Source organism: Condylura cristata, unplaced genomic scaffold, assembly GCF_000260355.1.
Source record: "Condylura cristata isolate star-nosed mole 26May11 unplaced genomic scaffold, ConCri1.0 scaffold00033, whole genome shotgun sequence".
Taxonomy (NCBI): Eukaryota; Metazoa; Chordata; class Mammalia; order Eulipotyphla; family Talpidae; genus Condylura; species Condylura cristata.
The window spans coordinates 4,165,894-4,190,705 of NW_004567134.1; the positions used below are offsets into that span (position 1 = coordinate 4,165,894).

The following is a 24,812-nucleotide window of genomic DNA, read 5'->3' on the forward strand; positions in this document are numbered from 1 at the left end:
TTTTTTTTTTTTGAGCAGTGGCTGAGAGGGAATATTTATAATCTATTCATCTAAATAAGACATAGATCATACAGTTTAGGATGAGATGGCATTGAATTGGCTTTAGTTTATATCACATAAGCTGTTAAATAAACAAAACTTGGAGTTCAAGTCCTGGGCTGAGTTCTAGCATGTACTTACTGTGTGATTCTGGACAAGTGATTTCACCTGTCTGAGGCTTCACTTTTTCATCTTGTCAGAGAAGGTATTAGAGTCCCTAGTACATCAAGTTGGAGAAGACATAAAGGATATACATTGCTTCCACAGTACCTTGTCCCTTCCCCTCACTCCGAGGACTCCGCCATTATTGATCCCTACACTTGCCAAGTCTTGAGTATCCTGTCCCCAGAGGTCCTGGATAACACACACTCGGCAACGTTTTATTAAGCACCTAAACCTGGAACTCAGTGGCACCTTCAGAAACCTGTGTGATGGCACATTCCCATGCCTTAAAAAGGAACTGTAGAGTGTATGTATGGATGCTGGAGAAAATGAGTGCTATGAATAGAAAAACACCAATGCAAAGAGTTCTGGGAAAATTTTAATAGAGAACCTGAAATTTTCTACTCCACAAGTACTGCTGCTTGGTGGGTTATCTGAGCTGATCATGGCTCTCTGAACAGTCAAAACTAAGAATTAAACTAAATGTCTAAAGGTAGTGATTCCATGTAATTACTAAATTATTTAATTATTAACTAATAAAGCATCACAGGCATCTAGCTCCATTATTCCCCGATAAAGTGTAGTGAACCTCTTAGCAGCATAATTAAGGCACCCGATGAAATAAAAAATTATTTATAGTACTCAGTGTTTAGAAAAAAATGAAAGTAAGCACTGGGTTTTCCTGTTACCTTCTATTCCTTGAGTAATTGCCAAAAATATGTTGGTTCTATCATCCTTCAGCTTAGATTTAGAATTTTATAGAGTCGCATTAGGCAAATTGTCCTATATTTTAATAGGTAGCACTTACCATCCCCTACTCCGAAATAATCCATCACTGGTATGTGGACACAAAATTCTGGAGTCATTTATTTCTAGACAATATAAAATTGATGTCTTGGGCCTTTCTCGTTTATGTAGGGTTTCTTCAGAAGAACCATTCAGAAAAATCTCCATCCATCTTATTCCTGTAAATATGAAGGAAAATGTGTCATAGACAAAGTCACACGAAATCAGTGCCAGGAATGTCGCTTTAAAAAATGCATCTATGTTGGCATGGCAACAGATTGTAAGTAATCTTCTTTTGCTTTATATTCAAGGAGTGTTGATTGGGGAAAGGTTTGGTTCAAGGAGATCAACTAGACAGGAAAGAAAGCAGAGGAAAGAAGAGAGACTCCTTGCATTCCCACTGACCCCTCACTCCTAGCCATTGCTAGGTGTCTCATCCCCTTTTATCAGCTCCTGACTCTGAAGGCATCCAGATGATGGGTGAGGGAAAACAGTTCAATTATTCCTCTCATGTTTGCAAGACTGTTAACAATACTCTATTTGCAACAAAGATTACAAAGGAGAGGTCTGGTCCATTCTCCTTGAGAGGCTATAATTTTACACACACAACATTCATGTGGTGAGAGCCTGGTGGATGAGTCCTAATATTTTTTTTCAAAAGCAGAGACAGGAATTCATTCTGTGGGCATTTTTAGAGACAGGCACTGGCAGAAATCATCGCGTTCAGAAATTTCTGAAGAATGTGAAGTTGAGTGCTATTACATGAGTCATTCTGCAGTTGGTTGTTTGTTATATTTTTAGCCATAAAAACATTCTGAGCTGAAGTAGGCCTACCCAGATTTCCAAGTACCACAGCATATGGTGGTGAGATTAGCCCTCTGGGTCTCTTCTCCTGATACTGTGCAGGGGATTTACACCCATCACTTTAATTAATCTATCAATAAAGTAAGAATGGTGTCATTCTGGATGTGGGCCCCCCCTTTTGCAAGCATTAGTATTAATGATTTCCACTGGCATGATTTTTTGCATATCAGGGAGGGATTCTGACTTTTAGTTAAAACAGAAGGAAGAAAAAGAAAAGGGGAGAAAGAATGCAGTGAGAATTTATTCATGGAAGAAGAGATAGGTCTCATGTATATGTGGTAAATGGGGGTTCTCGTAGCTGGAACAGAAAAACCTGAGCAATGTCCTGGGTTGCCATTAAAAAAGACAGGCTGGGGAATCTTTTAAAAGGATGTCAAAATGGAAATCGAGGGTTAATCTTCGCCTGCATGTGTTTTTTATCTTTTAAAGGCTTTCAGCCTTTTCAACAATATGTTGATAAGAATAGATAAAAATGATTGATTTACAATCAGATTCATGTTGCTGTGTCCCTGTAATGAACTGTTATTATGAAGACCCATTTCACTGTCTTACTGAGAAGTTAAAGACATGAGTGTTTTGAGGTACAAATAACTCAGTATTCATCTACACAGGGGAAATAAATTTTAAGTGGCCCTTACTTAGTTGTAAAATATTATAAAAGCTCAGGTTTTATAATCAGAAAAATTGCTGGAGTCCCAGATCTGCCACTTACTAGCTGTGTGATCGTTGGACTTGAACTCACATTCCCCTTCTTGCAAAACAGTGGCCCACCTCAAAGGTCATTCTCAGGATTAAATTAGATAATACATATCACCTAGCCAAAAGACAGGCACCCCAGCACAGTGGAAGCACTGGGGAAATGGGGTGATGGGTACAGTCCCTTTCCCCCTCTCCCTTTAACAAGTGAACCAAAACAATTAACCATGGCTGTTCATTTTCCCCAAATTTGTCAGTACTCACATGGCTTAAAGATCCAGTCCACTCTCTGATTATTCCTTGGTTTGTGGGTTAACTGAACATCTTTGGTTCTCTTCCTACTGTCATGTTTGCTGTTTTTTGTTTTCCACCAGTCTATACCTTCATTAAGAAATGGCCCCAGACAATGATGTTGTAGGACTAGACTCACGAGTCTTTGGTCCTGAGTCTTCTCTTGGCTGTGCCAGCAACTTGCTGTGACTTTAAGCAAATCACAACCACTCTGGATCTGCTTCCTTCTCTGTGGGAGTAGAAGGAATTGAACTCAATCATGTCTAAGATTCCTGTGACGACTCCAGCATAAAGACTAAGCCTTTCTGATAGTTATTGATAGTTATTAAGACTGGTGAAATGGTTTGGTTTTTGGAAATTAAGACTGAATTTAGATTTCTTATTGCCTGTTCTTCTGAATTCCTTTTGACATAAATGATAAAAGCCATGGATCTACATACTGAGCACTGGTAATGGGGTAATGCTGTGAAAAGGGCATTACCAATTCCATTTACTCAGGAAATAAAAAACCACAAAGAACCTAAGCAACTTGCCAGAGGTCACACAGCTAGAATGTGGTAGTGTCAGGATTCAAACCCAGTCTCTCTAGATTCCAAAACCTGGATTCCTTAACCACCATGAGTACATGTGAAACCAAAAAAAAAAAAAGTCCAACCCTTAGCTGGCCCCAAAGAAGCTAACAAAGAGTCGGGGTCCTTTTTCCTCTGAGGAAAGGATCACTAGACTCCCATTTGCTGCTCAAGAACTTTTCTCTAACCTGAAGCTCTTCTTACTGAGAACCTTTGGGGAGGGAAGGAACAGAAGCCCTGAGCAAAGTCAGATGATTGTCCAGACAGGCATGTCTGTAAACCCATGGGATGTAATTTTATTTCTCTTCTGTTTCATCCTCATGTTGGGCCACCTAGTATGTAATGGGGATGCCCAGTCACCCCACTCCCCCAGAGCTTGGTGTCAGAAGCTGACTTAGCACTGGGAATTGAGTGCTTGGACTCAGGTTGAACTATGGCAAGTCAATGAGAGCTTCCTGCCAAGGGGACAAAATCCCCAGGGGTCCCACCTGGTAGGACCACAAAGTCATCTGTGTAACAGTGGTCCCATCCCCTGTGCTCCAGGATGTGGCATCTGCTGAGTGTCTGGGAGTATCTGTATGTATTCTCTCACTTCCTTCCTCTCCCAGTGGTTCTGGATGACAGCAAGCGGCTGGCAAAGAGGAAGCTCATTGAGGAGAACCGAGAGAAGAGACGGCGGGAAGAGCTGCAGAAATCCATCGGGCACAAACCAGAGCCCACAGATGAGGAGTGGGAGCTCATCAAAACTGTCACAGAAGCCCATGTGGCCACCAATGCCCAGGGCAGCCACTGGAAGCAGAAGCGGAAATTCCTGGTAAGGTTCCCTTGCACAGCCAACTATCAGCTGCCTGCCTGGGGCATTGGGATGGAGTAGGGAGGTAGTTTCTGCCTCAGTTCATTCAGTGCTCACAACCCCAGGATGCTGATGTTTTTCCCCCGCTTTATTGGGGGGAAGGGGAATGGGAACTGCATCTCTGACAGGTCAGGTACCTTGCAGAACTAAGATTAGACTGTATCTCTACCTGAGAATAAAGACCACACTTACCATGTTATGCTCATGAATCACTGAATTATGAAGCAGTTTTGAAGGCCACATTCCCTGTTTGATTTTACTGTTAGTAAGTCTAGCCTTGGATCAACTAACTAATAAAATTCTTTATCAGCTGGTTTTCCTTTTTTGTATCTATTTCCTCCTTCATATTCCCAATTTTGCATATACTTAGTCCCCTCAACTTGCTTTAACATTTCCAATTAAGAATAATCCTGTCCAATGAAGTATCCCCCATCTCAAATGTGTTCTTATGTCACCAGAAATCGCGATATTTAGCTTTAAATAAATGATTTAGAGTCCATAAATGCAATAGGAATGGGGAGCAGAGATGGGGGGTGAGGGGGAGGTGTGTTGAGAAAATAGGTCTTTCCTTACCCTTGGAGCTTCAGTGTTTGATGTTTTCATGAAAGCTAACCGTTAGAAAGGTCCCTCCCATCCTCAGAGACAGTACAGTTAAGCCCTGTGTTTCAGCCAGTTTACATATTTACACATACTCCTTGCAGGCGATGACTCCAAAGGAGTCTTTTATGCTCAGAGTAAAAAATCTCACTCTTGAGTGGTGAGTTATTCCTGTCAGGACATTAAGAATCCTCAGAAGATGATGGAAGCCTTGGTGGTGGCTGTGGTCCAGTAACATACATCTGAAGAGGTGTGATCTTATACCTCTGAATCATACACAGCATTGTAAACCAGTGTTACCTCAAGATACAAGAAAGAATCTTTCACTCCCATCCATCTTGGCTCCATGGTGTCCCTGCCCTGAGTAGACTTCTACACATTAGGACCCGTCTCCTGGTCCCTTGTGGCTGCTGCTCTTTTTCCTTGTTTGTAACACAGTTCACACATATTGTTTCATTTATTTTTTTATGATGATGCCCTATTTTGTTCCAAAAAAGAGTTGAGGCAGACTATTATGTTAATGGTAGTATAGTAATATATTCATAAAGGACTAAAAATTATATGTTGTCATAAAAGCTAGAAGTATTCATTTATCTAGAAGGGTAAATAACCTACTTTTCAAAAGGGGCTTCTTCATCATTTTTCACTCTAAATTCAGGATTCAAGTCAGAAACAGAGACGGGTGGTTTGCCCTGGGTTTCAAGTTTATATTTGGGTTTGAGAAAATGAGAGTCATGGGCAAATAAATTTTTGCAAAAGCCAGGCAGATGTTCAGGGTAATTCTAAAGCCATTCTTTAAGATGACTGCCAAAATCATTTAACTCACACAATTTTCTAGTTTTGTCCAATCCACTCAAATCTCTGATGGTCCACAAGTGCCCAATTTAACCACCAATTTGTATGTGATGAGGAGACATAGACGTGGGCTGAGGGGGAATAAGTTGCATCTGATGCCAAGCAAGGATGGGTGTTGAAACATTTGGTTTGGAGCAAACCCCAAACCAGCCCCAATATTGCCATTGATGTGGTGTCATTATTCTGCTCTCTTATTTCACCAGAAAGGTAGGACTTTGGATGGATTTCCCACCCAACTATCAAATGTGACCACAGAACAAGGGCAGGTCTGCGTTACTTTTCCCCTGGCAGAGCTCTGCCTGATCACACACATTCCCAATCAGGACAGCCTCAGGAAGGGGACGTGAGCAGAGGGTCAAGTAGGATGGGTGATTTGGCCATGTACAGCTTCTGTGGGCAGGTCAACGACAAGTGCAGTCAAATCAGAAAGACCTCTGTCACCAAAATCACTAGGGAGCTTGAAGGCAGGAAGGCAGGGAGCTTGAATATTGTGCGTGGAGATCAAACCAGTCTTGCGAATTCCTTTTTAATTATGTGATTGACTCTCTCGGGCTCCTCTCTCAGGCTCAGAGATCTTTCTGTCCTTGCCAAATAGTAAATATAATGACAGAAGTGCTTGGCTGTCATTAACATCCACATAAATGGTTAGAATGTGAGTCACCCCTGCCAGCACCACCTTCACCATCTTGTCCCTGCTCATCCCAGGAAAAAGAAGAGTTTAATAATATCCCAAGATCCAGGGATTTCTAAGCACCATTTGTCTGGGTCTTCCTGGTCATTGCTAAGGTGAGAATAGACACCCTATGAACAAACAAAAGAAGGGAAGTCTTCCTGAGCCCCACACCACGGACTGCATGTGCCAGATCTGCAGGTTCAAGCCAAGGAGTCCTCAGCTCCAAGCCAGCCACTCGTAAAGGCTCAGCATTTCCCACGCACCATGAACTAAACAGGTGAAGCAAAGCACAAAGCCAGTTATTACATTTTGTTTTGTTTTGTTTTGTTTTTAACACCGTGCTCCTTTAGCTCTGAGCTGGGGTTGAAGCTCATACCTGCACACATCTGTTATCTCTTCTTTTGCAGCTCTCCCTCTACCCCCACCCCAGCGCCCCAGAGGAGCCATTCTAGATTTCTGACAGTCCCTCTCTCGCATCCAGCATATCAGAAGCCCATATTTGTTTCCCAGGGTATATCTCAAATTCTTCTACTTCTATCTCTGCTGCCTCCCGTCTAGTCCAGCCCACTTCAGCTCCCACCCAGATCACTGCTGCTGCCTGCCTACTTCTTCCTTTGGCTCCCTAAACTCCTTCTCTGCATAATAATCAATATCTTCAAGCTGTTCCTCTGTTTAAAAGGTGCCAGACTGCATTTATAATAAGCCCAGCTCCTCTCTGTAGCCCACAAGAAGCAATATCACCAGACCCTTGCCCACTCCTCATCCTTGATCTCATGCCATCTTTGAGATATAGGGATACCGGGTGCTTTCTGGCTCAGGACTTTGAGTGGTTTTTCCCTCTGCTTTACATATTCCACCTCTGGCTCTCTAGAAGACTGCCTCCTCAGCATTCTTCAAGCCATAGCTTCCCCATCACTTCTCCGAGGGATCTTGGCTGCACCCCAACTCCTGGCCCCCATGATCCCTCCAGTCTTATCACAAACTGAACTCCCATAAGTGTAATCATTATTGTCTACTTCTCTCGCTAAAATGTATCCTTGAATCTACATTGCTCATTGCTGAAACCTCCCCACCTGGAAGAAGACCTGGCCCATTGTAGATGCACAATTAAGCTCTGCCCCAAGCTGCTCCTCCCCCATCCCTACCCCAGTCTCTGCCTACTCCTTGCCTGTGTTTCTGCCCCATTGATTCCTTCTAGAACTGGTGACCTTCTCAGAGCCATGGCAAGTGTTTCCTCCTCACACCACACCCCAAAATTATTTTTCTATTATAGGAAAAAACATTTTAAAACAAGATCAATTTAGTACACACAAAAAGACATTTATTTGCTCACCCACCCAGTAAGCATTCTGTCCTCGATCATTTGGCCCAATGCCTTTTAGACAGTAGATGAAGATATATGCTGATTACTTCCCCATCCTTGAGAAGTTTATAGCTTACTATACCTGCATAACTTAAAAAAAAAAGTGATGATTAAAAAACTGCTAAAATGACATGAGCAATGTACATGAGTCACCAGGAGTGTTCAAATGCAATAGACATCATGGCAAACTGAGGTCATCCAGGAAGACCTCACAGAGATAGAATGTGAATGGTGTGGAATGTGGACAGAAGAAAGACAAGTGGGGACTTAGATGAAAGATAAAGTCAAGCAGGAAGGCAGCCCTGAAACAGAAAAGTACGAGGAGGATTGAGGAGGAGACATAGATCAACCGGGCTGACTCCAAGCCCCATAAAGGACAGAGCAGGAGGAAGGCAGTCAGAATGAGTTGGAAGTACCCCCATGCTAAAGAAATTTGATCTACAGAAGCAAAAAGCCAGCAGTGCACACTGGGGATTCCATAAGCCAAAGACACCATCAGTACGTAGGTTTGATGCCCTGTGTGCACATGTGTGTGTGTGTGCAAACAAAAGTATTTCAAGGTGCAGATTATAGAGCTAAAATGCTATTACAATATCTGTAGGTCCAACTGAAGTCAAATATATGTACTCATCTTTATTTTTAACATCTTCCTAATATTTTAGCAAATGGCAGTCATCCTTATAGGTAAAAGGTTGCATTTCTCAACTTTAATTGTTCATCCTTGATGTGTTAACCTGAGTCAATCATAGAAAATTTTCTACCATCTACAATCCGTTATGACAATAAGCCTTAATAACAAAATAAAAGAATTTTACTTTGTGTATAGTTTTATTTTATCAGTTATATTTGCCATTTACTGCCCACAGATTTAAGAGTAAACTTTTTCTACTCTCTACTTACTTTTCCACAGAAAAGCTTGTAAAGTACTCTCTACTTACTTTTCCACAGAAAAGCTTATATATTTGGAGTTTTGATTTTAAAATTGCCACATTTCTTTATGTAATTTCCTCCCTCTTTTCAAACCTTTAAAATACCACAGGTTATTTGGATTCCCAACAGCTTAAAGAGAATTAAAAAAAAAAATTGCTAGTTCCATAAACATAGCTGTATAAATTTAAATTTATAAATTTATAAATTGTATAAATGTAAGTGTTATTCAGATCCATTCACATGGATGTGTGTGTATCACTGTAGCAACATTTACCATATGATATCATTATAGTATAGTATTAGTGTATGTTCCTGTGCTATGCATTAGATCTTTATGACTAATTTACTACTTGTACCCTTAAACGCCTTTTACCCCCCATACTCTGGTAATTATCTTACTGTGTTTCACAGGTTTGACATTTTTAGAGTCCATGTATGAGTAATATTATACAGTACTGTCTTTCTCTTGCTTACCATAATGCTCAAAGTTCATCATGTTGTCACAAATGACAGGATTTCCTCCTTTCTCACAGTTGAATAGTATTCTATTATAAACATACATATGCCATATTTTCCATTTCCATTCATCCGTTGATGGGCAATTGGGAGGTTTCCATATCTTGGCTTTGTGAATAATGCTGTTATGAAGTTGGGAGTACAAATATCTTGTCCAAATCATTTCCTTTAAATCATTTCCATTTCCCAGAAGTGGAATTGCTGGATTGTATGGTAAATCTATTTTTAATATTTTGAAGGACTTCCTTACTGTTTTCCTTACTGGTTGCCCTAATTTACATTCCTGCCAATAGGATGTAAGAATTCCCTTCTTGGTCTATTTTCTCCATTACCTGTGGTCTTCTGTCCCCTAATGTGAGCCATTATGACAGATGTAAGATAATAGCACACTGTGGTTTTGATTTGCATATCCCTTATGATTGGTGATGTTGAGCATCTGTTCATATGCCTGTGGCTATTTTGATGTTCTCTTTGAAATGAATGAAAATTAACCTACTGAAATATCAAAGGATGCTGAATACCATTTAAATACAAATCAGATTAGATATGTCTGTGGTCAGTGAGAAGATGCTTGTATTCAACCAAGCCAAAGCCCTGTTATTACAATTTTCTTCTAAAAAATGTACTCTTTGCCGATGTGTGTTTATGTATCTATACTTGTGTGCGTGTGTAAAACTCCACTTTTTCAATGTATGCCAACATTCCTTTCATGAGTTATCTTGTTGAATTGGTTCTACTTTAATTATAGTGTTCTAAAGTAGACAAGGCAAGTGAGATGAGCTTCATTTTCAAAGTGAGAGGAATTATAAAGACCAGCAAGAAGCCAGAAGGATATAAGGGGTAGCAGTTACCAACGGAGGAGCTGATGTAGCTTTTCCTCTAGCTTAGTCTATATAAGAACGCCAATGAGACAGAATGAGAATGAAGCTTTCCATAAGTTCTAGAAAGCCAACAGAACAGTAATCTCCCATGGGTTAGTGTGCCAGCAATGCCCCAAAGCATCATCGCTGGTATGAAAACACAAACACAATAGAAACCACATTTCTTTTCCTTCCACTCACTGCCCCCAAAACAGATAATAAAAGTCAAATAAAATAAACTGAAGAACCTACTGGATAATCCAAGAAAGGTCAATGCTGCCAGAGCTTCTTATGTAATAAACTTAAAAACCCTCCCCTAGCTATAACCATGACTTCCGCACCCCTGGGGGACTTGAGCTGCTCCTGTTGATTCTGGCACCCTGGCAATAAGAGAGTAAAAGAATTATCCTTTACTTTTCTCTATGCTGAAAATTAGATGTGAGCAGTGTTGAGAAAAATGGGGAAAGAAATGGGTTAATGGGGTTACTCTGAGCTACAGGTGGTCACTGTTAGGTCAGTGGTTCTCCACAGCATCATCATGTCCTGGGAACTTGTTAGAAATGCAAGTCAGAAACACAAGGGGTAGAGCCCAGCAGTCAATTCTGGTGCACAAGGAATCTTGGAATTACAATGCAGCCTATCACTGCCAGGGCCCTCATCTCCCTGAAAGGAGGGATTCAGTCTTTCTTGACTGGTTCACGATATCAGTTCTTCCTGCTCACCTCTGCTCACCCTCCCAAACCTCCTAACCCTTGGTGCCTTGTCCTATCTGTTCGAAGGCATAGGTGGCTCTAAACAAGTGGCCACCCAGGGCAGGACCGAAGTCTCTGAGCCCCCTAGTTGCATTCACAGTCCAGCAATATTACAGGAGAGGGTGGAGAACAGGCTGATATGCTCTGTTCCCTCATGTAAAAGCCCCCAACTGACAGGGAGAGAATGGGCTCTGGGAAGACTGCGGTCTGGCATCTGTGCCACCAGGGTCCCTTGTGCCACCAGGGTCCCTTGTGCCACCAGGGTCCCTGTCCCAGGCTCAGAGACCTGCTCTCAACCTCCCTGAGCCCTTTCTTGCTCATCTGCCAATCAGGGATTTTGTGAGCACTACCTCACATAAAGCACATGAAGAGCTGACTGACTTGTAGGCCATGGATAAATGATGGTGGTGGCTATCACAGTAAGAGGAGTAGAAAGGACCAGTCCTCACAGGAAGCACTGGTGACAACAGGAATGCACCTGAAGTCACACCAGGGAGGTCACTGAATACCAGGCTGAGTTGATCAATGGCTGCAGTGGACACTTGGGAGCCTAATATGAGTCCAGCTGCCAGGCAGGGGTGCAGAGAGATGCTTGCTAAACTTCCAATTCTTCACCATGAGGCCCTAGGGAGACCAGAAATCTGCATTTATAAAGGTCCCCAGGTGACACCTCTGCTGACTTATCACCCTTTGAGCAGCAAGGCCATGGATTGTTCCCAGGGTGCACATGAGTAAATTCCCTGCTGTGTCCTCAAGTTTGCCAGTTTGCAGAGCTCAGTTTCCTGTAAGCAACCTAGAGATCTTCCCCCACAGCCTGAGAGAGCTCCTCCAACTGGAGTCCATAAGGCAGACGCGAACTTCCTGCCCCTGCTGCTGGGACAGAAGAGCAAATCTCTACCAGGCTCTGTCTCCCAGGGCTCCCCTATCTTACCCCCACCATCACTGCCCACTCTATGCTCAACTCCCATTCAGAAACACCAGGTTGAGCAGTGCACTGAAAATACCATCCTCTGGCACAGTGAACCCCCTTGTGTATAAGAGGCAGGATCCTAGTTCTTGCTATTTCCCCTCCCCCATTCTTTCTGCAGCAAAAGATCTGCAGAGATTCTCAGGGTTGGGGGAGAGAAAGGACTTGGGTGGGGGTGGGGGGAGTGTAAAAATGATGGCCAAGACATAGATCCATGTCAGAGAACTAAATAATGTGAAAACTGTAGTTTGTTCATAAAGGCTGTGAAAACCAGAAACCATGGGCTTAAAAGAGATTTTCTGCCACCTGAGGACTATGATGAATAAAGATCCTATCAATGTCTTCACTTCAATCTTTCTTGCTTCTCCTTAGCCAGAAGACATTGGACAAGCACCAATAGTAAATGCCCCAGAAGGTGGAAAGGTCGACTTGGAAGCCTTCAGCCATTTCACAAAAATCATCACACCAGCAATTACTAGAGTGGTGGATTTTGCCAAAAAGTTGCCTATGTTTTGTGAGGTGAGGAAATTGTTTTTCCTTTTGTATTATTTCTCACTACAGTTCCATCAACTTTTGGAAATACTAGGCATTGTTTATCATTTCATACAAATAGCTGTACAGAAGCAATGTCAGTCCAAAATGAAAATACACTGTTTTATCTTTATTTCCCATCTTTATTTCAGTCACCATTCATTAGCTTGTCCACAGGAGGTCAATAAAGATCCTAGTCATTCCACCAGACATGGGGAAGTAACGATAAGACTTCCATTCATGCCACACCTATGATATCCTAGTTAGCATGCCCATGTGAGATCAATCCCTGTCACAGACCTGCAGGGTGATTTTTATTAACCTTACTTTATATCTGGAAAAAATTAAGATAAAAAAGGTTGAGTTCATTTATCGAAATATAAGGCCATGATATGAATCTAAGTCTGTTTTTTTTTTTTCCACTCCATATCCCAGCAACTCGGCTATATACTTATTCCTTAACCTTCAAAAATATGTTAAATGACCTTCCCAGAACTAGGCTTGTTTTTTTTTCCTTTGTGATTCATTTTTTTGTTTGTTTTTATACAAAGCTCTTAATGTCCCCTTAAACCTTCCCTCTTTTTCCTCTAAATTCATTGTTTCTGCCCCATTATCAGGACACTCCAAAGAGCTTACCCACAGGAACTCACAGGTTTTCTTTTGAGGACACCTCACTCCTAACTCAGGAGTTGCCACGTGGTAGCTGAGAGTTTGGGCTCTGCAGTCAGTTGCAGGGGCAAGAATCCTAGACATCAGTTAATGTATTCAAATTTTGGTTATCTCATCTTTTCAGTGGGTTTCATTATAGTATCTACCTCTTAGGGCTGCCAGGACACTGAAATGGGATCACAGATGTAAAATGCTCGGACAATGCCTAGGTTGTCCATAGCCCATACAGTTTAGCTGTTAATACAGCTGTGACTCATCCATTAAATTACCCTCCTACCTTTAAGCCACCTGTTTGAATCAAGTGGGGTTAATAATGTTCACTGGAGAGAAGTTTTTCCTTGAAATACCCCATCTATGACTATTCACACCTCCAAGAGGACACCAAGTACATAGGAGCAGGTAGCTGCTGTGAGCTGCTTCTGAAAGCTACAGGGAATCCAGTCTCACCCAGCAAGAAACTGAATGTCCTTGCCTGGAAGGATTCCATCTTGCCTTAACTCCCAGTTCATGTGTGTCTTTGAGTTTGCAATCGTGGGAACTCAGCTAGAGTCAGAAGCGCCTCAAACGCTGATGGGCACCTCTCTTGTTTCAATGTGAAGGCTATTTCTGAGTCTCCACACATGCCATGGAAGGGCAGGCATTGGCTTCAGGATGCGAGTTTCTGACACCCCACTGACCTCAGACCTAGCGGACGGTGTATGCCTCTCTCTCCCCTGGCTAGGGTGGGGACCAGGGGACAAGATGAACTACCAGCAACTCTGCAGTGGGAAGCACTCATCACCCCCCCCCCCCCCGTCAAGGAATCCTGGAGAGAATCCTGGAGGCAGAATTTTAATATGACTTCTATTTTTTTTTTAATTTGACATGTATTATAAAAATAATACCTATTTGTTGAAGATTTATATAGCAAACATGATTCACTATCATAAATGATAACATTACCAAGAGATAGATTGTTAATATTTTAGACCCTATTTTAGCCTTATTGAAAAATACATGTATATACATATTAGTGCATACACGCAATGTTTGTGAAGTTTGAAATATAGCAGCATCATTTATACTATCATGTACTTTATATTTATGAAACTATATTTTATGAACTTCTTATTTAAGAATAATGAGTACATATCATAAGGGTGAGTTCAGTGTATTTTCAGCCTTAACACACCCACCTAATCAACACCCAGATCAAGACTCAGAAATGATCAGCACCTCATTATACCTGACTTTTTACACTCCACTGTAGAATATACCATTTAACTAATCTTTCACAACTTTTAATGACCACTTAGAAATCCAAAGAATAGATCTACTATAATGTGGATCTTTTACTGACTCGAGTTAATTGCTAATTTTCATTAACATAAGTATTCCACAATGAATATTTCAATAGCTGTGTCCTGCACATACCACTGATTCTTTCCTAAGGGCAAGTCCTGGAAGTAAATTTGTCCCATTTTACTATGTCCTACAGAGGAGGGGCCCGCTCACATCTGTGTAGGCTACTGTTTCCTCTCACTCTTGCTGTTAGTTGAGCTCATTTTCTAGACCTCTCTTGGTCCTCTCTTTCTCTTGGCTCTGTCCCTTGTCCCCCTGTCCATGGTATCTGAGAAAGAGCTCTTTTGAATCTGCTAACCTTGCAACTTGAGCTAACCTGTTAATCATTTTGAATGCCCACCCAAAAAAGGTTTAAAAAACATTTTTTTACAAAACCATTTTTAGAAAACCTTTTTACCAAAAAGTTTACAAAGGTTTTCAAACCTTTGTACACCAACCACTAAAAGGTCTTTCAGTTAATGAAAGGGCAAAACCAGATCCAGCTCTACTAACAAACACACCATAGCCTTAGCGTGTGACAAGGATCATGGCACCACAAGAACTTTTCAAGCATTGGTTGTAGCAATCACCCCTCTTCAAGTTTGCCTCCTAAGTTTAAGCCTGCTTCAAAGTCATGTTTCCATCTTTCTTGCAACACTGATATTTTATTTTCTCCAAACTACACATACACACACACACACACACACACACACAAGACAGCAGAAATGCTTGTTTCCAGTTCTATGGCCTGCTGGAGACCTTTAACTCTTAATGCTCTTTTTGGAAGCCCAAGGAGGGAAATGCACTGTGTGGCCACTGAGTTATGCATGCAGTGGTCTGAGGCCCTAGGTGATCATAGATTTTTGCTGGAAGCAACTGGATGCACCTGCTATTCGAATTGTGCTCACAGTTCAATTTCTGCTAAGATCTCAGCAAACCCTCTACCCCCGGTTGGTAGACACCCAGGCCTTTCAAAACTGACAATCTCTGCTAGCAGAGCTGCCAGAAATACACATACAAAGCACATCTAAAGTGTAGGGAATTGTTGTCTTTGCCAGTCAACCTGACTGACACTCTGCTGAAAAGACAATAAGAGTCTGTGGGTGGAGCCCTGCGCCTCTGCCTGTCATGTCCATCATGGAGCATTCTCGCAATGAAAGTATTTTGGCAGGTAACTAAAAGGCTATTTGCTCACATGTTGAAACAACCTCACCAGGATCCTATATTTCCTCTTAGAAGTAGACATCTGGCCTACTTTTGAAGATGTTGATGATCCATGACAAATGCTTGCTCAGCTTTTACTTCAGTTTGAACTAATCAGTGGTAAAATTTTAAAAAGAAAACTTCAAATTCATCTATAATCTGACTCTGCCCAAGTTGGCATACTCTGTGACAGATGCTTTTTTAAATGTTTGATCTTTTTCATAATTTCTCATTGCTATTCTATGCCAGGATTCTCAAGAGCAAGGTCCCTACCAACTACACGGTATCCCTTGGGAACTGAGAATACAGAAATTCAAAGGGTGGAGCAGCAATGAACTTATAATAAATCTTTGAGAGGCCCTAAGGAATCAGCACCCTCAGCAGTAAAGCAGCCTCCACTTATGCCCGCCAATTCTCCTCTTACCTGCGGGAAGATCTATACAAACTTGGGTTTGCTATGTTCTACCATGCTTATAGGCCAGGAATCCAAGGATGTACCTGAAGAGTACAGATCAAACCTAAACAAAAGCATATAGGTGTCATTATTTTTTTTTAATATTCTATATATTTTTTACATCATTCTGCATTTTTATACAATGTATGCTTTATCATGAGTATGGACCCCAAGAAATTCACACCACCAGTTCACCTGTGTACCAGCACGGTAGTGCTCTTCCCATCCTTGTTTTGATCCAGTTTCCTTCTCCCCACCTCCCCCCCCCACGCCCCACAAAGAATACCTCTGGTTATAGTTGCCTGTTGGTTTTGATTTTTACTTTGTTATAATTACAGCTCTTGTTTGGTTCCCCTGTGTTCCTCCTGTAAGTGAAACCATCTGGTATTTTTCTTTTCTTTCTGGCTTATTTCACTGAGCCTGATCCCTTCCAGCTCCATCCATGTTGCTGCAAATGGCATGAGTTTATCTTTTTGATTGCTGAGTAATATTCCATTCTGTATATGTACCACATCTTTTTTATCCAGTCATCTATTTTGGGATATTTGTTTTGTTTCCATAGCTTACCTATTGTAAACAGTGCTGCAATAAACATAGGGATGCAGGTGCTCTTTTGAATGAGGGTTTTTGCATCAAAGGTGTCATTAACTTTTAATGAGCCCAAGGTGAAAATTCACTTATATTGATTCTAGATTCAAATATGAGATGACTTTTATTCTGTAGAAGTCAAGTAATTTAAACTTAAGTGGGATGGTTGCTAGGTTGGGCTAGTGAAAAATATATAATACCCAGTATTTTAAATTCCAATGAATTAGAATTGCTTACAGTTTTATATAACAGCCTAGACTAAACTAGTCCAGTGTTGCTTTAAATGTTTCCCAAAAAGAAGAGAGAGAGATTATGTGTAAATTCCATATTCATTATTGATGGAAACTTAGTCATATCCCACGTACTTCCAAAAATTGTGTTATTTTTCTTCTGTAACACTCCCCAGTCACGTGACACCCAGCAACCCCCAGCACTGTACTCAACCACTCAATATTGGATTCCCACATCTGTAGCATTGCTGTGAAGATTAAATAATAAGGTGATGTATGTGAATCTTAACACAATGCCTAATTCATCAGATAGCAATGAACTAATAATAGTCTTTCAAACTATTTTGCTAGTGGCATTTATTTTCCACCTTTAGGAGAAAAAAAACTAATGTTTTTTATTATTTTGCCTAGCCAAAATCTTTATTTTTAAAGACTTCTTAATGTTATCACATTATCATAAGTCCTAACTAGTTAACAGGTCAACCAAATGAATTAAAAATGAGATTGCAAACCTGGCAGAAAGATCCAGAGTGTGAAGTAATTCTGGTGCCTGAGATACTTAGAACAAAACTCTAGCACCCAGGAGGTCTGAGCACCATTCTCACCTTTGCCCCTAACTCACTGGATGGCCTTGGACACAGCCTTTACATCTCTGAGCCTCCTGGTTGCTTCCATAGCAACCTTCTAATTCTGTGCCTTTTTAAGAGACTCAAAGAACAAATTTACTTTAAAAAACAAGAGAGGCACAGTTGCCAGCTATATGGTAGGCTGAATTATTTAGAAATAGAGCAACAAGACAAAAATGACTGACACGTGTCTGTTTGTTCTTTGCTGACGTGGTTGGTCCTTTTCAGCTGCCATGTGAAGACCAGATAATCCTCCTCAAAGGCTGCTGCATGGAGATCATGTCCCTTCGTGCCGCTGTGCGCTATGACCCAGAAAGTGAGACTTTAACCCTGAATGGGGAAATGGCAGTGACACGGGGCCAGCTGAAAAACGGGGGTCTTGGAGTCGTGTCGGATGCCATCTTTGACCTGGGCATGTCTCTGTCTTCTTTCAACCTTGATGACACTGAAGTAGCTCTCCTTCAGGCCGTCCTGCTGATGTCCTCAGGTGAGTATGCCCAAAGAGCCTTTGCTTGTCTGGCCAGTTCTAATCACTTGATGAGATTTCAATCCTCCTTTAACTTCAGAATCACAGCTCAGGCTCCTTCAGTGCCCACTTGGGGGTTTACCAATGGACTGTCCCGGATTCAAGAGTCCAATGGGCAAGTCCCAGATTCAAGAGTCCACTTCAGCTGGGTGGAGTGGCAAAGGATATGCAGGCAGATTTAGCCCACCATCGCTCATTACTGAGACCCCTCACTCACATCATTGAAAAATAGAGAAAAAGGCTGCCACTGTTTTCCTCAGGGGTCATGTCACAATAAATAAATGCAAAACATATCACATTCTTGAAGAAAAGTTAGTTAGTCTTAAACTAGAAGGTACCTTCAGAGTCATCTCTGCACTTTCAGATGACCCCGTATTTTGCTGTGGTTCAACACTTTACACTGTGCCACTGCCATCTGCTTAACTTGCCCGTCACTCCCATTGTGGGGTGATGTCGATGTGCCCCACTCACTCACTCACTTTTTGCTATTGAGTCCCATTGTTTTGTTTGGCATTTCAGATACACAACTTGAACCACATCAACCTATTCACCCATCTTCTCTAGGTCACGTCTACGGCCATCTTGTCTTTAGCTCTTATCAAAGAACAGAGTTTTGAAACCACAAAGCCATGGTTCTTTTCCTCCTTTGAAAGAATACATCCAGAGCAGTGTTATGTTGATTTTCTATTTGGATCAAAAGTTAAGAGACCCTATAGCCAGTTCTTCTGGTGCACTCAAAGGAGAAAGTGAGCAGGTCCACAGACAGTGCCTCCCCTGTGAAGGGAAGCACACAGCAAAAATGCACCAATTGTAATGAGCTAAATAAGGGAGTTCCTATATTTTATTTATACCTAGAAAGATGAACTAATACATTTGCCCTATCGTCCCATTTAGATCAAACAGAACCCTCTTTAGATTTCTATCAGTACAGATTCTTTAATCACTGGACACTTGACAACACTTCTAACTATGGTGATCAAGGATCAACTGTATATAAATGTTTTTTTCTTTTTCTTTTTTTTGTTGAGGTTTCCAGATTTTCTTTCCTTCCTCTCTCTCTTTTTTTAACAGTTTATTTTTACATCACTTTTTTTTTCCATCTCAATTGTAATCCCCACGGGCTTCCCATCACCAAGTCATCCATGTGCCATTACCATAATCCCGTGCACTTCCCTCCCCACCCCCCTGTTTTTGATCCCATTCCCCACTCCACCCCCGCAAAATGTCTCTGGTTATGGTTGTTCATTATTCCTGTTATTTTCTCGCCTGGTCCATTATACTCCTGCTATGAGTGAAACCATCTGGTATTTTTCTTTCTCTTTCTGGCTTATCTTTTCCAGCTCCATCCAAGTTGCTGCAAAAGACATGTGTTTCTCTTTTTTGGTTGCTGAGTAATATTCCATTGTATGTATGTACCAGTCATATATCCAGTCATCTACTTTTGGGCATTTGGGCTGCTTCCATGTTTTTCCAATTGTAAACAAAGCAGCAATAAACATGGGGGTGCAGGTATCTTTTTCAATCAGTGTTTTTGTGTCTTTTGTGTAGATACCTAGGAGTGGGGTTGCTAGGTCATAGGGAATCTCCATGTTTAGCAGTTTGAGGAACCTCCAGTTTTCCATAGTGGTTGTACTAGTTTGCATTCCCACCAGCAGTGTAGGAAAGTTCCTTTTTCTCCACATCCTTGCCAACATTATAAATGTTTTTTTTTTCTTTTTTTAAGTAACAACATAAATAGGGTGGATGACTATTATTGGTTGATCACATTAAAGATATGTCATCAGCATTTTAAAAATAAAAAATTAACTAGAAACTGGAACTTTTGAATTCATTTCCTCAAAGCCACCAAAGAAAATCCAGGAGAACTGGGCAAAGAGGTCACGCTTCTAGGAGCAATATTAGGAATTCATCTAGGTGTATAAATTATTCTTACAACTCAAGTGCTGGTAGCCTGGATGTGTCATAGTCATGCAGCCTTCTTAAGACACCCCATCCTACCATTAGGACTGCCTTGACCCCCTCCCACCCACCTGGGAAGATCAGTGGTCCTCCCAAGGCTTGGAAAGATTTTATCGATCCTGGTGTCTGCCTCTGTCCCAGTGTCACTCCTTTGCACAGGGTGACTCTAGTATGGTTCACATCCTTTTCACTTTTTATTTTAATTCTCCAAAACGCCACCAATGCAAGGTAACTACAGGTGACAGTTTTACTACGTGTACAAGGGAAGGGAAGGTGTGGTTCACAACAGCCTGACTAACAACTGGAATGCAATATTCAGCTTCTTTGCCTTCATGGGAGTTTCTTAACTGTGCGATGGTCCTCCTTTGGCATCTGCACCTCCCAAAGTGTTTCCAGTCTCTCTTCACCTCTCCCTGCTCTGTCATATCCTTGCATGTCTTCCCTTCTCTCCCAGGGAGTCAGCAGAAACTCAAAATCCTTCCTCTCATTCTGCAGAGTGTTCCAGCTCTTCAATGAAGCTTCTCCTTCTGTCCCCTATGAGGGCAGCTTTGACATTCACACCCAAAGTGGTGATTTTCTAAACCAGAAACATTCATTTGGACAAAGCAAAGACTCCCTTCATCCAAGTCATGTCAGTCCCTGGTGTTTTGGCCCCTGATGCCCCAGAGATCATGTTGCCGACATGCTCCTTCTTTGAGTTAAAAAGTTCCCACATCTGCCCACTTCTTAGTCAAGGATTTGAATCAGATAAGATAAACCTTCTCCTTTTCGCCTTTAAATTAACATCCATCCTCTTTCTTCCCTGCAGACCGCCCAGGGCTTGCCTGTGTTGAGAGAATAGAGAAATACCAAGATAGTTTCCTGCTGGCCTTTGAACACTATATCAATTACCGAAAACATCATGTGACACACTTTTGGCCAAAACTCCTGATGAAGGTGACAGACCTGAGGATGATTGGAGCCTGTCATGCCAGCCGCTTCCTGCACATGAAGGTGGAATGCCCCACAGAACTCTTCCCCCCGTTGTTCTTGGAAGTGTTTGAAGATTAGATGGACTCAATTCATTCCCATAATTCTTATAGCACTGTTGGGTGTCATTTCATTCCATTGCCTAGCTCTCTCTTTTGTTTGTTTGTTCTTTCATTTCTTTGTGTTGGGAGGGATTGTTTGGGGGTACAAGGAGGTAGTCCTTGGCATAGACATGGATGAAACCGCCCCTTGAATTCGGGTATTTGTAACTATTGTATTTTGTTCTCCCGTCCTTTGATGTGAATACTTTGAAGGTTTTACAGTGGTGGAGGTGGGGTGGGGACAATCATTAATTCACCAGCACCAAGTCATCACCAGCTCCCATCTGTCCCGGGTCAGAGACTCAAGCAAGCAAAACGGCACAGCAAAAGACTAAAGAAGCCTTAATACTGAGATAATATAGTCATCTTGACCCAATCCCGAGTTTTGCAGAGCTAAATGTGGCTCTCAGCTTTCTAGGGAAAGGTCTGAATGAATTTCTATTTACCCATTCAAACGCATGCTGTTTTCACACTCTTCATTCTCTCCCAAGAGCATAACTTGGAATGTACAGAAATATTTATTCCTGAAAAAGAAGATCCCTTTCACTGTAATTTTTATAACCCTAGGATTGAATTCAAGTTATAAAAGGATGTGACTCAAGGATAGGCAGGTATTTGAGTGAGGCCAAGAAGGAAAGCCATTTTCTTCTGCAAGCCCAAAGAAATTAGAAATCTTCACCAATATCAGTGACGCAACAGTTTCCCAAAATTCATATGGTATTACCTCATCATAGAACGTCTTCTTCATAATTTTGACTCAGAAAATTTCCACAGGAATGAAGCCCACTATCACTTTTCAGCGACATCCAATCCATTACCTCCCAAATTTCTGAAGTTATGTGGTCCTGATGACATCTTTGCTGAGCTGACAACAGAGTTCTTTGTGGTCCAAATCTCCTGATAAAGAAGGCAAAATCTGGGCCTTATTCTGGCAGTAGCATTCTGAGCTGAAGGAAATGCAGTGTTCCTAAAGTCCCCTTCACAGATGGATGTTTGAGACTGCTTCCTTCTCATCGTAGGTCCTCAAGCTCTTTGCTCTCCTGGAAAACGTTTCCTCATCCCCTTATCCCATGGACTCTGAGGCTTGACTCTTGCTGAGCTAAGTCTGGTCATGGACCCTATCTCTTCTTCTTATAGCTTTTCCCTGACAGGTACCCAACAGAAGACACTGGCAGACCATGAACACTACCCGTCCCTCTCCTTGCATACCCTGCCTCTCCATGACAAATGCTGGAGTCACTTGTGCCCAGGAAAAAAAATGGTAATGCCTCATCGCTTCAGCGTCAGAAAATGGGCAAAGGATGCACCCATGCAATTGAATGTATCTTGTCCTTCACTGGCATAGTAGACATGAGCTATCCTATTGCCTGCCTTTTACTGCCTTATCCTGGAAATATTGGGGGAAAATAAGCCATATCAATGGGATTGACCTGAAAGCAAATGAATGAAATTCACTGTATAAACCAAGTAAACTAATTTTTTTTTTTTTTAAGTTTGGTGGAGCCAAATGGACCCAGCCATTAGGGTACCTGAATTTTAGTTGGTGCTCTGTCAAGTGATAGATTTATGACCTTGGATCTTGGTTTTCTCATCTAGTGAATAAGTAATGAAATCTGAAACCCATCTGACCTTTAATATTGTATGAATTTTATGGGAAAGAATCTGATTATTTTGACAATGTTTCATATTCAAATTTCTAGCTGTATTAGAAAACAATTATGGTCCTCTTAGTAGGCAAAGAAAGACTGTTTGGTTCGCAATAAGAATCTAGTCAGCTATTTAGAGGAAGACAGGATGGCCTTGGAAGAAGGAAAGGAACAGCTTTGAGAACCTCAAGCATAACAGAAAATAACCTATGAGTAAAATCACATGTTTGATGCTCTGAAATAACTGCACTGGCTTCTGGGGAGAAGGAAACAACATCATCACTGTGGAACTTGCCAGCCAGAGAAAAGAAGTAGGTAAAGAGAGGAAAATTATAAGCATGAAGTTCATGAAACTATTACCTGCTTTCACTTTATCTGCAAACAGATTTCATTTTTCTTTTTGTTTGTTTTCTGAACATTCTCTCTGCTACTCCTTGTTTTGTTAACAACTTGGCTCCCTCTGCTGAGTCTCCTTAGAAAATTTCTCTGAGACAAAGAGCTTAATTACCACCAGTGCTCCAGAGTAACTCTGAGAAGCTTTGTGGTGTGGGGTAAATTTTCCTCAGAATAGAATAAGAGGAAGGCAATGGGTAGAGTACAAGAAGAGTTCAGACTCCTGGCACACTAGGCCTTCCTGAGAAAGTTTCCTCAATATATTTGGTAAAGATTCCCAGTATATCAGACAACCCCAGGTTCCACTGTATGCGCACACCTATCTAAAGCTTTGGGGATTAACTATCTCTGGGCATTGGCCAAATGGTACAGTAAATCTACAGCAATCCAGTCAACCCCAGGTAAATTTCTAGCTGATTCTTGGTTTCTTAAAGGACTCCCTTAAATAGATAAACCAATGACCTGAAAGGAAGCCTGACTATATAGAGGAAAATGAGCCTTAAAGTACTTCAGGTTAAAAGGAAAGGTTATAAGAACTCAATGGATCATGAACCCAGTGGTCAACACAACCAACTCATTCCTTTTGTAACTGATTGAGGTATTAGTGCATCTCAAGACTCCATCTCATAAAACTCATGAGGAGAAATTTGCTCTGGATTTTTTTTTTAACTTTTTTTTTTTCTTATATTGTCCGGACTTTCAAATCGAGTGTGGACCTGATTGAAAGCCCCCATGGGGGCGGGGGTTCCCAGTAGAGGAGAACATGTCCATCCAACTGGGATTCTATTTATATATGACTTAACTTTTAGGGATGCGTGTGTGCGCGTGTGTGTGTGAGTGTGTTCGTAATCCTCAAGTGTACTTTGCTCTTCAATATAGATGTGCAGTATTTCCAGAAATATTAAAAAATGTAAGATCCTTCTTCTTTATGAATCTGCTCAAAACACCACGTGCTGCCTCAGAGCTTTCTCTAGTCAAATGAGCCTCGATCCTCAATGATGCGCTTGCTGTGTTGACGCCTCAACCCAGTGAAACCACAACCCGTGCCCCAGTGACACCTCTTCCATCTGCAGCGCGGTCAGCAGGGTGGCTCGCCTGGCCTGTCTCTACTCCAACAAGGTCATTCTCGTTGCTCTTCCGTGAACAGGTGTGCAAGCCTTGGCCCCTCTTCAACATCAAGCCCCCACCCCACACACACAGACTCAGCCCCCACGGAACTGCTGAGCACCCTCAGCGCATGTCATTCATTGTCAGTGATACATTTTTATTCTATGGAACTCTAACCTATTCGTGTCATATTGACCTTTTGCTGCATGAGTAATAAATTATAAATCAGTCTTATGGTTTTTGAAACGTAGCCAGCATTTGTAAGGCTAAACCTTTTTCATAAACTGAATTTAAGTGAATAACCAAGCCACAGTTCCTCCAAAAGGAGAGTGCTTAAAAACCTTGGAATTTCTTTGCCCTTTCCAAAGGCTATGGCATCAGGTTCTAAAATAAGCTCGTAATTTTTCCTGTTATTTTAATAATATGGAAATAATAGCCTAGTGTTTCTTTTGATAGTGATAGACTATAATCCATATTTAAATTTTATAGAGAAAAAAATTTTATTGTACTGTGATGTAGATATTTATTATCCAGGTAAGGATTTGCCCGGTGTGTATTTTTTACAATTGAAACATTTTACTTTAATCTTTAAAAAAAAAAAAAGTTAAAAACACACACAAAAAAAACCCATAAACTAGGGGGAAAAAAGGTTTGGCCTTATCACAGAATTTTTACTGTGCTGTATAAATGTTTGCAAATGCAAAAAGTGTGCATTTC

At 41.3% G+C, this 24,812-nt stretch overlaps 1 protein-coding gene across 2 annotated transcripts in view; it reads left to right on the forward strand.

Annotated features, from left to right (window-relative positions):
- The window catches only part of THRB (thyroid hormone receptor, beta), a 301,254-nt gene extending 278,063 nt beyond the window's left edge, over nt 1–23,191 (forward strand). For both annotated transcript variants that reach the window (XM_004692279.2, XM_004692278.2), the window contains 5 exons: nt 1,120–1,267; nt 4,016–4,221; nt 12,146–12,292; nt 17,623–17,881; nt 20,688–23,191. In XM_004692279.2, coding sequence (XP_004692336.1) covers nt 1,120–1,267; nt 4,016–4,221; nt 12,146–12,292; nt 17,623–17,881; nt 20,688–20,929 — 1,002 coding nt within the window. In that variant the 3' untranslated portion in view covers nt 20,930–23,191. The remainder of the gene's footprint in view (nt 1–1,119; nt 1,268–4,015; nt 4,222–12,145; nt 12,293–17,622; nt 17,882–20,687) is intronic.
- The last annotated feature ends 1,621 nt before the right edge of the window (nt 23,192–24,812 follow it).